The sequence below is a fragment of the Schistocerca gregaria genome, chromosome 1, assembly GCF_023897955.1.
Source record: "Schistocerca gregaria isolate iqSchGreg1 chromosome 1, iqSchGreg1.2, whole genome shotgun sequence".
Classification (NCBI taxonomy): domain Eukaryota; kingdom Metazoa; phylum Arthropoda; class Insecta; order Orthoptera; family Acrididae; genus Schistocerca; species Schistocerca gregaria.
This window is the reverse complement of record NC_064920.1, coordinates 991597232-991614494: the sequence shown is the minus strand read 5'-3', so window position 1 is coordinate 991614494 and position 17263 is coordinate 991597232. Positions and strand designations below refer to the sequence as shown.

Sequence of the window (17263 nt, the reverse complement as noted above, 5' to 3'; positions counted from 1 at the left end):
TACAAAGATAATATGGTACTTGTTTGTATTAAAAATCCCAAATAAAACTTTTCTGGTCCTTCAGTTCCGAGCTACTAATTTTTAAAGTTTCAAAAACTGTGCAATTTGTCATGTTTTATACCTTGAACTGTTTGACTTTGAGACCTATAATTTGTACCATTTAATAAGTTTCTTACAAGCTTCAAAAACATTTATTGCTTTACCAAATCCATAAAAATGCATAATTTTCCCGAACCAACATTTTGTGTAAATTCTTAATATTTCAGTTAAGATACACCTTTGCGCAAAAAAAAAATGTTGCTAATATACCAATTGCTAAAGTGTCCACCAAATTTCAGAGGAAAAACACTACCTGTTTTACTGGTAAGCTCAGGATTCAGTGCCAGTCCGTAGGACTTTTGAGCTAGTAATAAGTTGTAATGGAAACCTAAAATTGCAAAAAACCACAAGACTATAAAACTGTTCTTTTATTTGGTGACAATTTATTACATAATTAGAAACTTTAAATTCAGATTTTGCCTCCTCATATTTTCTGCAAGTATACTAAAAATCATTGTGTGTGAAAAAAAGATAAAATGTTACTTAGTTTGTATGCTTATCTTAATTTGGCATGCTTTTGTATGTTTTTGAAAATGATAAATCAAAATGTGCTTAATTCAGAATTTTGATGATTGTATGTTGCAGTTGATTGCAATCTTTGCAGTGACACATATTGAATGATGAAGTTAGTGGTCATAAGCTTCTAAGCCACCATTTCTCAATGATAGTTTGTGAAAAGTGACCAACATTCCAAAATGGCCTCCTAAATGCAGTTTTCTTAAAATCTGGAAAAAAATTTTAACCTTCTCAGTATGTACTTTTTGCACTATTTTGTCAGAAACATCTGTGAAATGAGAGCAAAGACCTATGGGTCATTTGATGTGAAATAGGACTGCTTGAGTTAGAGATCTTAGATATGTGTGGCAGCAAAACAGCATTTGTAGCATGTAAGCAGCACACTATAGCCTGAAATGATTGTCATTTAGGGGATATAGTTAAGAGGACAGTGTGTTAAGTGTATCAAAGAAAATAAGACAATCCCCAGATATAACAGCAGCACAATCTACGAAACTTCCTGGCAGATTAAAACTATGTGGTGGACCAAGACTCGAACTCAAGACCTTTGCATTTTGCAGGCAAGTGTTCTACCATCCCAGCTACCCAAGCAGGACTCACACCTTGTCCTCACAGCTTTACTTCCTTGCCAGTACCTCGTCTCCTACTTTCCAAACTTCACAGAACCTCTTCTAAGAACCTTGCAGAACTAGCACTCCTGGGAGAAAGGATATTATGGAGACATAGCTTAGCCACAGCCTGGCGAAAGGCAAAGGTCCCGAGTTAGTCTCGGTCCGGCACACAGTTTTAATCTGCCAAGAAGTTTTATATCAGTGCACACTCCGCTGCAGAGTGAAAAACTCATTCTAGCACAATCTACATTTTTAAAGATATTAAATATGAAAAGTTCAGCTATAAGAATTTCAGTTAACAGTGAATCAGTTACCTTAAAACAATGAAAGAAAGAGCGTTTAAAGTGCAGAATTGTGTGTATGACAGTTACTCGTAGCATTTTTCTTAGTTTAAAGTCGTATTCCGTTGTATCTTTGGGAAAGGAACAATTTGCTGTTAATAAAGTGAGAAACTTTGAACTGAGAATAAATTATGTTAATTGCATAAGTAGCATTAAAGTGTCAGCTGTGGATATTAAACCATAAAGAAGTTTAATGGACTTTCCTGTTCCCAGGTCTCGAGAATCATGACTCTGGTGTTGGTATCTATGCTCCTGATGCAGAGGCATACACCGTTTTTGCTGACCTGTTTGACCCCATCATTGAGGACTACCATGGTGGCTTCAAGAAGACTGATAAGCACCCACCGAAGAACTTCGGTGATGTCGACACGTTGGCCAACCTGGACCCCAACGGTGAATATGTCATTTCCACCCGTGTCCGCTGTGGTCGCTCCATGCAGGGCTACCCATTTAACCCTTGCTTGACAGAGGCACAGTACAAAGAAATGGAGCAGAAAGTTTCCACCACACTGTCTAGTTTGGAGGGTGAGCTCAAGGGTCAGTTCTACCCTCTGACTGGCATGAGCAAGGAAGTGCAACAGAAGCTCATTGATGACCATTTCCTGTTCAAGGAGGGTGACAGGTTCCTGCAGGTGAGCAACTTGAGTTTTATGTGGTTGTTTTTTTTACTCTTCATAAATACTTCAAAAGCATCATATTCTGAATGTGGTATCAGTGGTGAAAAATAATCTAGTTGTACTATATATGCTTTATGTGACTGGAATTGAAATACATTTGTCAAATTTGCAAAATTTCCTTATTTTAATGAGATGTCATTTTGATAACACTATTTCAATTCATTTGCACAGCTCTGAGTTAATCTCAGATTTTTTAACACTTCGTAAAATGTTTTGCCGTAGGTGAAATTTGGAGTAATCCTTTTCTTCATTGTGAATAATAATAATAAAAAATACTTTGTTACAGGCTGCCAATGCATGCAGATTTTGGCCCAGTGGGCGTGGTATTTACCACAATGACAACAAGACCTTCTTGGTTTGGTGCAATGAGGAAGATCACCTCCGAATCATCTCTATGCAGCCTGGTGGCGATTTGGGACAGGTTTGTCAAATACAGTGAAGAACTCTAAATAAGATAAATGTGTTGTGAAAAAGTGACTAACTTTTCTTCTGAATTTCAGGTTTACCGTCGTCTTGTACATGCTGTGAATGAAATTGAGAAGCGCATTCCTTTCTCACATGATGACCGTCTGGGTTTCCTCACATTCTGCCCCACCAACCTGGGAACAACGCTTCGTGCCTCTGTCCACATAAAGCTGCCAAAACTTGCAGCTGACAGGTCAAAGCTGGAAGAAGTTGCTGGAAAATTTAACCTCCAGGTAAGGAATGTGTGTGTGTTTCTAGGAAGTTGTTTGCAGAATTTCAAAAATATGTAAAGGGTTACAGGGGGCTGCATTATGTGGTAGCAGTATGACAGTAAGTGCTTAAAAAAGGGCACCTAGTGGCTCACAAATGCAGGCACCTTTAAATTTTTTACGCACTGGCTGATCAGAATAAAATTAATCGATGCATAGAATGAAAGCTAACTGACCTGTGGTACAATTTTAAAATGCATGCTTCCTTATCAGAAGCTGCGTGGTTTATCACAAACATCCTTAAATTGCTCGTCTAGAGCTGTTTTGTGGTGTGGTGTGTTAACTTTGTGGTGCTTTCACAAGTTCTGCTCCTCTGGAAACTTAAATCAGAAAAATACTTGGCGAGCATCTATTGCACCATTGAGTCTTTTAGCTGTTTTGAGATGTTCTAGTATAACTTGACAACTTATTTGACTTCTGTACTTTGTGCATACTCAGGGCCTGTTTAAGATTGTTACTGTCTGCAGAACATCTGGCCCATTACGGCACACAAGAAAAGATTTTCTTCTGGAAATTTGTATAGACTCTAATAAAAAAATTATCCTTTCACAGGTCCGTGGAACACGTGGTGAGCACACAGAGGCTGAGGGTGGCGTGTATGACATTTCTAACAAGAGGCGCATGGGTCTGACAGAGTATGATGCTGTGAAGGAAATGAATGATGGCATCCTGGAGCTCATTAAGATTGAAGGCTCTCTGTAAACATTTGTGGACCAACTAATCGCTACAGAAAAATATTTTACATCCACTCTGCTTCCCATGTACCCATACTAAAGGACGTGTCTACAGCTCAGTGCTGTTTGTCAGTACGTTTACATTTCCTTAATCTTAAGAAATCAATCTTCCCATACTTCATACAATCATAAGACTGGTATGGGAAGTAGAAATGTTGGTCATCAGTATTTTGTAAATTGTTGTATGGTATTATAATTTATAATTGCTGCTGTTAGAAATGATTTTCCTGTATAATGCTGTATTGATGATTTAGTTAAGATACTCATGCTGTATTCTCATTTGCAAGTTTGTCTGCAAATAATGAACGCACACATTGGAAATAAACACTACAGTGATGATACTATTAAATATATCTCATTTAACAGCAATAACAGTGGTTTGTCACAGTTCTGAGTCTTTGAGTTGTAAAAATACACATAGAAAGGCTTTAGATAAGCTGTTGCTTATGCCTTATAGTAAAAGGGAGTAAGAGGTTGAAGGATGTTTAACCACAGTAAAAACATATTAGCTGTAACAGCAGTTTTGAATAAATAGATTATAGTTCACTAGGGGTGAAATTCATCCTTTACTGTAAAGTGTTTCTGCTCCCTCTTGGCTCATGTAATGTGTTCACCACATGATATATTTTAGCCACTAAGGGCTTGTTTGAAAATTTCAGCTGAGTGTAATGCTTCTAGTCCTTATGAAAGTAATATATTTTTGCCATTCATTAAACAAACCAAAAGCTGTAATGAAAGACATGTTTGCACAAAAATTACCATTCCCAAAACAAAACAGCTGGTGCAATTCCACTGTTCAGTGAACAAATATGAATAAAGTCGTTGCTACAAAACATTTCTGTACATATTTAGACCTTGCTCCATGTAACCCTCATTTTCCCCAGGTAAATTTTTCATCAGGTTAGCTTGTAGCTCTTTATTTTTTATTTTTAATGTTTGATGCACAGTACATAACCTTAGGGTTAATATGAACAAAACAATGTTTTGGGAAAGTAAGGATTAAACATGAACTACAATGCAGATGGCCTGTGAGACTGTACTATTGCAAGTAATGTTCTGTCTCATTGAATATATTTATCATAGTTTTGTTGTTCAGATGAGCTACAACTATTGAATGTTTTTTAGCTCAACTTTAGTTTTGACTGTTGCTGTGTAAATTTCTCTGATTGTCTCCTCTGAATAGCGCAGTCTGGAGCACTGCCGGAAGTAATGTTGCTCAACACAGTATCCAAGTCTTTGAAATAAATGAGGTCTTTCAGAGACATTTGCCAAATATTCTTAGAGCACTCTTATTAATAAAACTTTAATGCCAGAACATTACTACTCTCTCCAAGTCTGAGAGTCAAGTTAAATTTAAGATATTCCACTTTTTCTTCATGGATCACTTCCATCATTGTTAAGCTGGGGCATTGATTCAGGGATTTGTGCACTGCCTCAGTGTGGGATGATGTATGGAATATGTATGAATGCCCATCTCAAAGGGAGCTACACAGTACTTTTGATGGAATTGAAGTACTCTATAACAATCAAATATATCAAGGAATCACTCTGGGTTGCATCTGGCTTTCAAACAGTTCACATTACCTGAGAAATGTTTTAAGAATAAAAGTACTTTGCAAGATTGCCAGAAGCTGTTGGAGTGTATATGCCAGTACTTTCTAGTCCTGCTGCACTAACTCTTGTGTATTCTGCTGGTGAATATTGATCTCGTGTGGGGAAAACAGTGCCTACACAACACTGTAGCTTAATGAAGCCAGGAGATTACCAACACTGTTAGCTCTACTTCCATTCAGTAGTTACCTATCTCGGCTATTGCTGCTCTAAAAGATCCAAAGAGGAAATCAGCCAAGGTTAACTTTAACAAGATCAGTTCTCAAAAGAACTCTCCTTTACATGATGCCCTACAAGATAACCAACTTATCTGAAATCACATAAAGCACCCTGGGTTCTTTTGATGTGACCGCCCCTGGTTCAAGATCCAACAAAGATGATTCCAACTACTGTGCTAAATATGATCAAAGCTAAAACACGTTACGATCGCTCGAGGTGTGGGTACACCTTGAAGTGGGAGCTTCCATTCATCTGCTGACTGCAGAGTGAAGTAGCAAATAAATTGTGTGTGTCCACTTTGAGCATTGATAGCACATGCATTCACAGAAAAATGCAAGAGTGATTACTGATACTTTATTATTGAAAGCAGTTGCCTGAGCTGATAGTGGGGAGGGGCAGGGAAGGACACAATGAGGTGGTAGTGGAAAATAGGTAGTGTGAGGAAGATGGTGGCTGCCCAAAAAGAAAAGGGAGAGTGAGTATACCAACATAGGGGAGTCAGGAGGAAGAGTGGTTGGATAGGAGTAGTATTTACAGGAAAGAGAATGGTCAAAGGTAAGGTGGGGTAATGTTAACAGGTTAATAGTTGGTTTAGGCCAGAAGGATTGCAAGAGCATGGGATGTACCGGAGAGGCCATTTCCATCTGCATAGTTCAGAAACACTTGATGGTATCCAAATGGCCTGTATGGTGAAGCAGATACTGAAGTCATTTGTGTTGTGGCAGGCAGCATGTTCGGCAACTAGAAGGTAAAGTTTGCCGTTTACCAACCTTTGATAGTGGCCATTCATGTAGTTGGTTACATGTCTGGACTGAGGCACTGACATGTGTATCCAAAATTGCATTGTGCAATTAGTTGTGGCAGAGATGTGAGATGCCACCCCAAGGCCACAGTAACTTTCAAGGCGTTTTTTTTTTTTTTTTCCGCACCATATGGACTACAGGTTGCCAAGCCATAGTTTCCACTTCTGACTCACTACTTTGCTTACCCCATTGGGATCTTCTTCAAGCAACTTCGCTATCAAAAGGTCACAACCTGTATAAAAGCAAGTTTCCACACTCCATAGGAAAGGAAATCACTGGGTAATGTTTGCTGGGCTTTCACAGTAATGCAAGGAAGATACGGAGTTCAGTACCACCAATCATCTTTTGCAGCTGAAGGCTGTTTACAAAACTTCCATGGGTTTTTTCTCTCCATGCAGAATGTAGACTTTCTACTTCCATTCATTTTATATTTCTTAATATTTACAAACACAAATTTCAACCCTATCCAACTTTCTTAAAGAGGACATTAAATTTCACTTGCAAGCCTTCAAAAGCAGATTCTTTACTGTTGTAATAATGAATTGATGGAAGTAAATTTTTAGGTGGCCTGCAGTATCAGTGATAAGTAAAATTTTCAGCAAAACATAAATCACATCTACTTGTCCTACAAATCTGTGCAGTATGTGGATAATTCCAGACATTTCACTGGTTGCACTACATAGCACTCAAATTTCTTGTTAGAACTATGTTTTCAACTAACTGAATCTTTTTATTATCTACTGTAATTGACAAAGGGATCAGAGTAGAGTACTGAGCAGTTTATATATAGTAGATCCAAAAGAAAGTAAAACTTAGTAGGAAAAATTTTAATATAATTAATCAAAAAGTAACAAAGAGAAGGGAACAGAAGACTTGCAGAATGTTAACTATAAATGACTAAATGCAAAGGTATTGCACTTAACAGATGGAGAAAAGTCTGGGAAACCATTCCCTCCCCCCCCCTCTTCAGAAGTGGGGAGGGAGGGGTTGAGAAATGGTCTAAGCTATCCAGAAGCAGTTAATTCGTCATCTGTAATTCTTTCAAGGGTAATTCTCATATTAGACTTGCACTAAAATAATTAAATGCTAACACTGCACATGGATGATCTAAAATGTTAGATGTGGCAGGGACTGCAGTTGACATGTCAGTGATGGTGGGGATTAAACAATACCAGAAGTGATTAATCAATATAAACAGCAGATGTTCCTAAGCTGTGCAGTTTTAGAGAAAGTTGTCATTCCCACATTCTGAGGTGCTGCTTCAATGTTGAAAACGATCCAAAACTCACATTGTGGGGTATGTGATCTGTTGTATAGACACCCTAAGTGTGTATAATCATCCTCATGATCAATTTAGATTGTCATGCCAACAAAATTTGGTTCTTACAGGTGGCTTGCCATCAGGAGGAAGTTGGAGATGTAGTAATATTTAACTGTGAACATAATGGGGCAGTTGTTTTCACTTAAAGATGATTGTCAGGACATATCAGGATTTGGATATATAATTTTACTACTATACAAAAATAAGTATCAAAATTGAAATCTAAGAACTAACTGTTCACAATTCAGAGAACGCGATTTGTTTTAATTTCTGTAACTGAAACATTAATGAAATAAGATGATCCTTTAATGTGCCTCAATTGTCTAGTGCAAGTCGTCACATGTTACTTCAGTAACTTGAATGTCCCTAATGTACTCCAGTTATCTGACTCCAGAAAGATGACCTACAGTTTAATGCGGAATCTGAACCACGAGTTGTTTCTGGTGACTTGTCATTTCATTAAGAAGTGAAAACAAAAACTGAAAAATCCGTGGTCCATCTGAGATTTGATCCTGCAACCTCCCAGCTTCCAGGCATGCACTTTACGACTAGATCACAACCCTGACAATTTGATAATACTGGAGCCTGAACAGGGTGATGGGCTGTGATTTCCTACATTTTGATCTTTAAAGAACTTTGTTATTTACAAATTATGCACTAGTTAATTACAATCATTAGATCTCCACATGTAGGTTACACACAAAATATGTACAAAATGTCCTGTTGTATACTTTATAATGACAACTTTACACCTGAAAATGTCATTTATGCTATGTACTAGTTACAAATTATTGCAACTCAAAGGGTATTTTACATGCACCATGAGTAGAGTCTTCTTAAGACACGGTTGATATAATCTATGTGAGAACTGCTCAGTCACCCAGGAATTATTCTTCCAGTTCCTCAGTTGCTGCTTCAAAGTCTGTGTCCGTTCTTCTTCAAGAAAATCATCATCTTCACTAAATTCTCCATTGCCTGTATATTTATCATCTTCAAGCAAATTACCCATTATGTTAGTGCTGAAATCATAACTCTGCAACGTTCACTATGTGTAAATTTCAGTAGCAAAAGACAAGATTTAGCACTGAAGAGGACCATTGTGATATAAACCAACACTCTTCTAACTGTGACTGCTTGATATTTCACTTAAGATGTGATAATAAGATAAATTCTAAGCTATAAAAAATATGGCCACTATTAGAAAAAAGGCACTTAATTACTAAATATTTGTGACAAGAGCAAACCACTGGAGTCGGGCAATAAACATTCAGCCATTTTTGACGACGACGTTTGCCATGAAGGTACTCGAGCATTTGTTACTTATGTCCTGATTGGCAGTAACTGTGAAGAGATACCAGCTGCAGTCAGAAGCTTTTCTATTAAATTAGAAATGATAGCTCTCTTAGAAGCCAAGGAAGTTTTGTTGACTACAAAGTTGAAAGAGTACCGCAATGATAACAGAAAGTAGTGTGAAGTGTACTATGGAGGGGTAATATCAGAATTGTCAAAAACTATGCTAATGTAATGACAATGGCAGGTGAGCATAAATGAAGTGCTGAATCCTCAACTGTGTATGTGTATGTACAGGAACATTTATTACAGTGTATATATTCAAAGACTATCAGTGAACAGAATCTGTCGTCATCAAGATTATAAATGCAGTGGGAATAAATTGCCCATAAACAGAATCTTAAGGAAATGCAATCCGACAACAAAGGAAGTAGGTTACAGTACGCTTGTTCGCCCAATGCTTGAATACTGCTCAGCAGTGTGGGATCCGCACCAGGTAGGGTTGATAGAAGAGATAGAGAAGATCCAACGGAGAGCAGCGCGCTTCGTTACAGGATCATTTAGTAATTGCGAAAGCGTTACGGAGATGATAGATAAACTCCAGTGGAAGACTCTGCAGGAGAGACGCTCAGTAGCTCGGTACGGGCTTTTGTTAAAGTTTCGAGAACATACCTTCACCGAAGAGTCAAGCAGTATATTGCTCCCTCCTACGTATATCTCGCGAAGAGACCATGAGGATAAAATCAGAGAGATTAGAGCCCACACAGAAGCATACCGACAATCCTTCTTTCCACGTACAATACGAGACTGGAATAGAAGGGAGAACCGATAGAGGTACTCAGGGTACCCTCCGCCACACACCGTCAGGTGGCTTGCGGAGTATGGATGTAGATGTAGATGTAGAGAACAGCAATGTCATGTGTCAGAGTATTTAATTAACACATACTACATTGCATTCCAGTGCTCCACTGTTGAGGTTTTATATTTGCAGTTTCCAAAGGAAAATGACTGAGCAATTTGACACGGTAAGGAATACACACAGTGAAGACATTTCAACTGCACAAGCTCTACTGAACTTGTACAAAGGACAAGATAACTGGCCCACAGAACAGTTACGCAGTCGACACACACATGCACACCTGCTGCAGACTTTTAGAACAAATATCAATGATGTATCTTGAATAAAAGATAACAAGATCTTAAAACACTGCTCATGTTACCTCCAACCACTACTCTTTCCTTGTGATATTATAGAAGTCATTGATCATCTAACAAGGTGGGACTGTTTTCATATAGTTCTAGTAACTTTTCAATAAGTAGTACATTCATGCTGACTGAAGGAAATAAATTCATGAGCAATCACAATTAACAGTAGTTTCACAGCTCAAAAGAACACTGCTGTCACCATGCTGAATGAAATAACTTATGTCACAGGGTTGGGATGTCATTAGACATTTTACTGAATAATTGCATGACAGTCAAGTGCAGGAAAGGCAGGACATGCAGTGTCACTGCATATTATTGTAGCCAATTAATGGTATCCAACACACAGGACACTCCATCTGTGAAGTCATACAAGCACTGGGCTTTTCACATACCATGAGGTCAGGGTATACCGTGAATGCTTCATTTCAGGGAAAACTACTGTTACATCATCAACTGCTGCAGACAAAACCTGCAGTTTCACTGTTGGCTATTGCAAATTGAACTACAGTGCAACAAATCACTTACCACTTCAGCTGTGAGCAATAACAACCGATGAGGAGCTACACCATTTGAAACAATCTTGTCTTAAAGTTATACAAATGACACCATCATGGAGATGTCAAAGTAATGACACAAATCATCTATAGCGTCCCAATGTGTGTAGTTTAGAAACACTTAACATAAAACAGTTTTCACACTACTGTTTACACCCTTGCTCTTTTTCTAGTAAAACTACACACAAACACTTAAATGTACAATCCCACAGCTCCAGTGAGCCTGATTAGTGATTATTAAAAGCAGTTGCCTGCACTTATGAAGGCAGGGAGGGTATTGTGGGAAAGAATGAGGCAGGTCTTCCGATAGATGTCTCAGTGACTGCACAAAACGTAAGGAAGTCATTGGGTAAAGCATATAAGTATATAGAGTGAGTGAGAGGGGGAGTGCAGAGACCAGAGAAAGGTGGAGATGAAGAGGGAGACAAAGATGGGGTGAAAAGGGGAGGGGGAAGAGAGGGTCTGCATTTCGAGCAGGGAAGGGGGGAGGCACAAGGCAGTACACGATCTGGATGGGAAAAGAATGTTGTGGACAGAAGAGAAAGGCAAGGAGAGACAGTGGAAAATAGGTTAGTGGAGACTTAGTGCAGAACGATTGCAAGAGCGCAGGATATGCTGGAGAGAGAATTCCCCCTGTATAGTTCAGAGAAACTAGTGTTGGAAGGGAGTATCCAAATGGCTCACTTAGTGAAGTAGCTCTTGAATTAATCTGTGTTGTGCTGAGCAGCATGTTCAACAACTGGATGATCAAGTTTGTGGGTCACCACAGTGTGGCAATGCCGATTCCCCCTTGCCATGTGGGCATTCTCTCTCTCTCTCTCTCTCTCTCTCTCTCTCTCTCTCTCTCTCTCTCTCTCTCTCTCTCTCTCCCCCCCCCCACACACACACACACACTAAACACTTCTCTCTTTGTCCCCTCTCTGTCTCTCTCTCTCATCTCCTTTTTTCCCCTCCCTCCATCTTCCCCTCTCTAAATCCTACTTATGCTTTAAACTCTGCAAACTCTGCAAGCTGCACATTGTTTGTATTGTTTGTCATGAAATCTACCTACCTTTATCCTGCTGTCACCTCCTTGCATCATGTATTCTTCCCCACACTCTCCCCATGTCCATCAGCCAAAGCAACTGCTTTCAACAATCGATTGTCAAGAATCAGTCCCACTACAGTTGTGGGAGTGTACATTTGGATGTTGTATGGCTGTGTTTGTGAATGTGGAAAAGACTAAGAGCTGGAAAGTTAATGAGAATACTATTTTTTGATGTGTGTTTCTATGCTCCACACACTAGTTTACTATAGGTGATCAGTTCCGTTTCCCTTATGCTATGTGTGGCTCACTCATGAATTTCCATTGTTGTTGACCACTGCAATCACTGCTTGAAACACTACATGCTAATGGTATAAAAACTAGTGTGATGTGATATATCCTGCTGGTCACTAAGGCAACATTCAGGCAAGTGGTGGAGGTATTATTGCTTGGAGTACACTTAAAAGGGGGGGGGGGGGCAATGTGTACCTTATTCACCTGCAATTTCCTCTCATTGGCAGACTACACAGGAACCTACTAATCAATCATGTGCTTCCGATTGTTCACTTAACAGTAATCTGCAGCCAATCTGTATGCTTAACAAGACAATACAGCCTGTACCAATCCTTAACTGTAAAAAGAATGGTTTAGACTCCATAACATGAAGTTGCTTGTGTGGTCATCCAAGTCATCTGACCTCAGTCTCATTGAATATATCTGGGATGTCAACTTGGAAATACTTTCACCAGCCTCCTTCAGTCGTGTGTGGTAGTTGAGTGGTAATAGATAAAGATGGATCATCAATACTTTTTGTGTCTTGTGGAGTCCTTGTCACAATGTGTCACTGCTGTCATCTCGGTTGAGGGGTTCTACACACTACTATGTAGGTCTCTAACTCAGTTCTTCATGGATGTTTTGATGTGCTGATAGCTCAGTTGGTGAATGGACTGAGGCAATATCTTATCCAGAGTGAAAAAAAAATTTAAATAACATGTTTTATGTCCCAGGTGATTTTTCCCTTGAGATGAATGACAATGTAGACATCTACCTTTCTTTGTCAACACATAACCCATCTTGTTCATTTGTAGGTCCTCCTCCATGATGGAATCTATGGAACACAATGAAGGATTGAATAATAAAATATGCAGTTCATAAGAGTGGCGGCCATACCTTACAATACAGTTACTGCCTAATAAGTTCTGTTGCTATTATCCAATCTCAACTGAGTAACAACAGTAAAATTCACAAGTACTAGTATTATACTAGAAGGAAAAGTGTTTATTATCTCCATTACTCAACTGTGCCATGGCACAGATACAAATGAAATGCAGTGTGACATGAAATGATCCATCATTTGTTTCTGTAAAAATGTAAAATAAAACATGTTAACAATATGCCTGATGATTATGTATGGCTTATAGTGTATTTAGTATGACCACCACCATGTCTACGAACTTCTTTAACACAAACTCTCATGTTTTGAATTACACACTGACACATATCCTTGGATACCTTGTTGCATCCCTCAGTTATCAGAAATCACAGTTTCATCACTGTACAATAATAATAATAATAATAATATTTATTCAACATCGAATAATCAAATACAATCCCTAGAAATAATAAAGTTTCAGGACACCATATAGATTATTCTTCTGAATACGTCAGTTTATAAATTTTAAAACTAATGGTTTTTTTTATTAATAAATTTTACATTTGATGCATTTTACATTTGGTAGTATACAATCACAATATTACAAATATTGTTGTTATCAACATCGTATTAGTTGTAAGTTACTTTAAACTATGAGCTTGACATACTTATGAAGCACTTTTCATATAGATATAGTACTCGTCTAAGGAATAAAAAGGGTTTTCAATTAGAATTTTTTTTAGCTGATCTTTTAATTTGTTACTAGGAAGGGTTGTGAAACTTTTTGGTAGGGCATTAGCTAGCTTCAGCCCAGCATAAAGTGCATTTTTTTCATATAAAGCTGTTCTGTGGCTATTTACATGGTATCTGAACTTTTGCCTTGTATCGTACTGGTGCAGGTCACAGTTGAAATTTGGATTTATTGTTTTAACGAGCAATATAACTTTCAGTATGTATAAACCTATAATGGTAAGCACTCCTAATTTTGGGAACAGATTTCGACATGATTCTCTGGGTTTGGCACCACAAATAATTCTGATAACTTTTTTCTGTAGTATTAATAATGTGCTTAGGTTGGCTTGAGTTGTTGCACCCCATATTTCTACAGCATAGTTTAAATTTGATGAGAATAGTGCATGATAAGCAGTTTTTAGTACACCCATATCCTTACAATATTTGCTCATCATATTTATAGCAAATACATTCTTCGACAGCTTACAGGCTAAGGAATCGATATGCATGTCCCATTTGAGGCTGTCCTGGATTGTAATTCCCAAGAACTTTATCCATTTTTCTTTTTTCAAAATGTCATTTCCTATGGATAATTTCATACCAAATTCTATTTGTTTCCTTGTGTTAAATTCCATCATTGCAGTCTTTGAAGCACTTACATTTAGATGGCTTTCATTAAAATACTTCACTATTTCATTACTTACACTGTTGCACAGCACCTCCAGACTGTCATAGTCTTCGTGTCTACACACAATTGATGTATCATCTGCATACAATATTTTTTTACAGTTAGGGGAACAATACTGTATGTCATTAACATAAATTAAGAAAAGAAGGGGTCCCAAGACAGAACCTTGAGGCACTCCATATTCGATATCAGTAATTTTAGATTTGAAAGACCCACTTTTTGTTTTAAGCAAGACAAATTGTTTTCTATTGCACATATAGGATTTTATTAGATCATAGCCAGTTCCTCTAATACCCAGGTTCCATAGCTTGTCAAGTAATATGGTGATGTTGACACAATCAAAAGCTTTTTCTAGATCAAGGAACACTCCAGTTACATACTCCTTATTCTCTATGGCAGTTATTATTTTGTCTATTAATTGTGCTGCGGCTACTGAAGTTGACTTGTTTTTCATAAAGCCATTCTGATTTTCAAGTATTAAATTGTGTTGACTCAGGAATGTCATTAATCTAGTATAAATAACTTTCTCAACTACCTTAGAAAATGCAGGTAAGATTGAGAGGGGACGGTAGTTCTCAATTTTTGATTTATCACCTTTCTTGTAAATCGGGGTTACTTGTGCTATCTTTAGACTATCTGGGAAACAACCTGATGCAATTACATCATTTACTGCTGTGGCCATGGCATCAGATATGTTGTCTATGCATCTTTTCAGTGATAGACAATCCATCATAGCCTGCTGATTTTGTATTTTTTAATGACCTTACTATGGTTTGGATTTCCTTGCTATTGGTTGGGGCCAAGTATATGCTTTGTTTGATTGGAATGCCCTTATATCTATACTGAAGATTCTTAAAATGGTCATTGACAGATTTTCCAACAGAAGAAAAGTACTCATTAAAAACATTTGCAATCTGACATTGAAGTTTCATGATACGCCCTTTATGGTTTATAGTAAAATCACTAGTAGATCTGTCCTTACAATCCCTAAAGCTATTTATTACTTTCCAAACAGCTAGTCCAGTGTTAGTAGAGTTCCTTATGAGGGAAAATCATTTCCTTTAGAAAAACCCACAGAAAAAAAAACATTGGTTCAAATTAGGATTGTTTGAGAGCTAGTTTTACTCACACACACAAAACAATTAGGTAATCTGTCTGAAGTGATATCTGCCTTAAATGTTCCATGCAAGAAGTCTAAGGACAACATTAGGTGTGTGTGTGTGGTTTGACCCCATCCTATGTGAGCCACTGGTTTTCCAATTGAAACTCTTTTGCAGTAAGATGAGGAACAAAATTATTACATAACATGTTTAGATAATGTTCACAGTTCACTGTGTGTTTGAAAAAGAATGGCCCTATTACTCCACGAGTTTAGATAGTGTCCCATACTTTTCATGAAGCAAGTCTGGATTCTCAGAAGCCCAAAAGCGCACATTTTGTGCACCGCCATCAGTCTGAAAATTTGCCTCATCTGAAAACCAGATTCAACAATACACCTTGTATTGTTCAACAATACACCTTGATTCACAGCCCATTCAGTGTATGTCAATGTTCGAAGTTTGCTGTCCTTTATTAATTTAGACAACACCTATTTTGTATGGATACAAATGAAAATCAGTTTTTAAAATTTGCTAAACAGATCTTCTAGAAATACCAGTCGGTGTTGCTGTTTTTCTTGTTGATTTGCGTGCTTTTCTCAGCAATACTACTCTGACAGCTTCAACATTCTGTGGGGAATGAACACTGGCAGACCTTTCACACTTCCTCTTAACCATAGAACCATTACTATTAAATTCTTCATAAAGGCTATTTATTGTTTTAAATTAGGGCAACCATCAAGTTTTAAAATGTGCAAGAAACTGTATGTGACAGCACAGCAATACTCATTTCATAAGAAAATAACAAAGTTTTGATGTACTGTTAACAGTCAGTCTTCCTTTGTCACTCATCTTGGAACAGTACATAAACAGTGCATTCGGAAATCAAAGAAACTAATCTCAATGCCAAGATAACACATAATAGCAACTGATGTTGGATCATTTCATGTACCACTCTATATACTCCTACAAAAATTTTTGACCATTTCCTTAGTGATAAAGGCTCTAACACTTAATAAAAATAATTAGATCTGCTTGGTAATTCCTTCTACTTTAAAGAAAAATTTCTTAATAAATTACTCCTCCCCCCCCCTCTCCATTTGATTACACAAATCTAATGAAAAACATTAAGGTATTGTCTTAACGCCTTAGAAACTTCGAAGTTATAACCGTGATTAAACTGGATGTGCCAGCAGTTGAAGCAGTTTTATTCTCATGTGGTTCTGTGATGTATCGGTATGTTTAACTCAGTGAGTAGCACTGAACAACTTATTCCAAATGTTTGCATAATTTTTACTGCACTGTATCGTGTGAGCCAACTTTAGAGTTCAGTGAATACCTGGAACAGCACAGAAATAGTACTTAGATTGAATTTGGTGACTGGTTGAGTTAGTGTTATATTTGTTGTATTTTAATTTGATTAAAGATGGATAGGGACTACACCCGTTGTATATGGATACAGGGGGAACTGGCCACTGTCCATAAACATCTGCATTGGCCACAACCAGTAGGCTTTAGGCTGCTATCCTGGCTGTGGGGGTGTGGAGTATCTAAGATGAAGGCTTTGGCACCTCTGGTGGCTAAAGCATCACCTGGGATCTCAGATATCACAATGCTTTCTGATTTCTTTGTCCTGGCCAGTTAACACTTGATTTTTGGTGAATGTCTGACAGTGGCAAGATTGAAAATTTCTGGGCAGCAGGTGAAAGTTGGTACTGGTCACACAGCTGTTGTGTTATGCCATAAAATAAAGTCTGAGGTATTGCCAATTGCTGAAAGTACATATGAGCCAGCATGAGTCCCTCATTCAATGGGACAGAGACTAGTCTTCCTAAGAGGTCTGAACAAATGTA

The 17263-nt window shown here is 37.8% G+C and overlaps 1 protein-coding gene across 6 annotated transcripts in view; it reads left to right on the top strand.

Moving 5' to 3' along the window:
* Positions 1 to 4547, top strand: part of LOC126278249 (arginine kinase) — a 403547-nt gene extending 399000 nt beyond the window's left edge. For all 6 annotated transcript variants that reach the window (XM_049978262.1, XM_049978270.1, XM_049978256.1 and 3 more), the window contains 4 exons: positions 1781 to 2199; positions 2531 to 2665; positions 2745 to 2942; positions 3531 to 4547. In XM_049978262.1, coding sequence (XP_049834219.1) covers positions 1781 to 2199; positions 2531 to 2665; positions 2745 to 2942; positions 3531 to 3680 — 902 coding nt within the window. In that variant the 3' untranslated portion in view covers positions 3681 to 4547. The remainder of the gene's footprint in view (positions 1 to 1780; positions 2200 to 2530; positions 2666 to 2744; positions 2943 to 3530) is intronic.
* The last annotated feature ends 12716 nt before the right edge of the window (positions 4548 to 17263 follow it).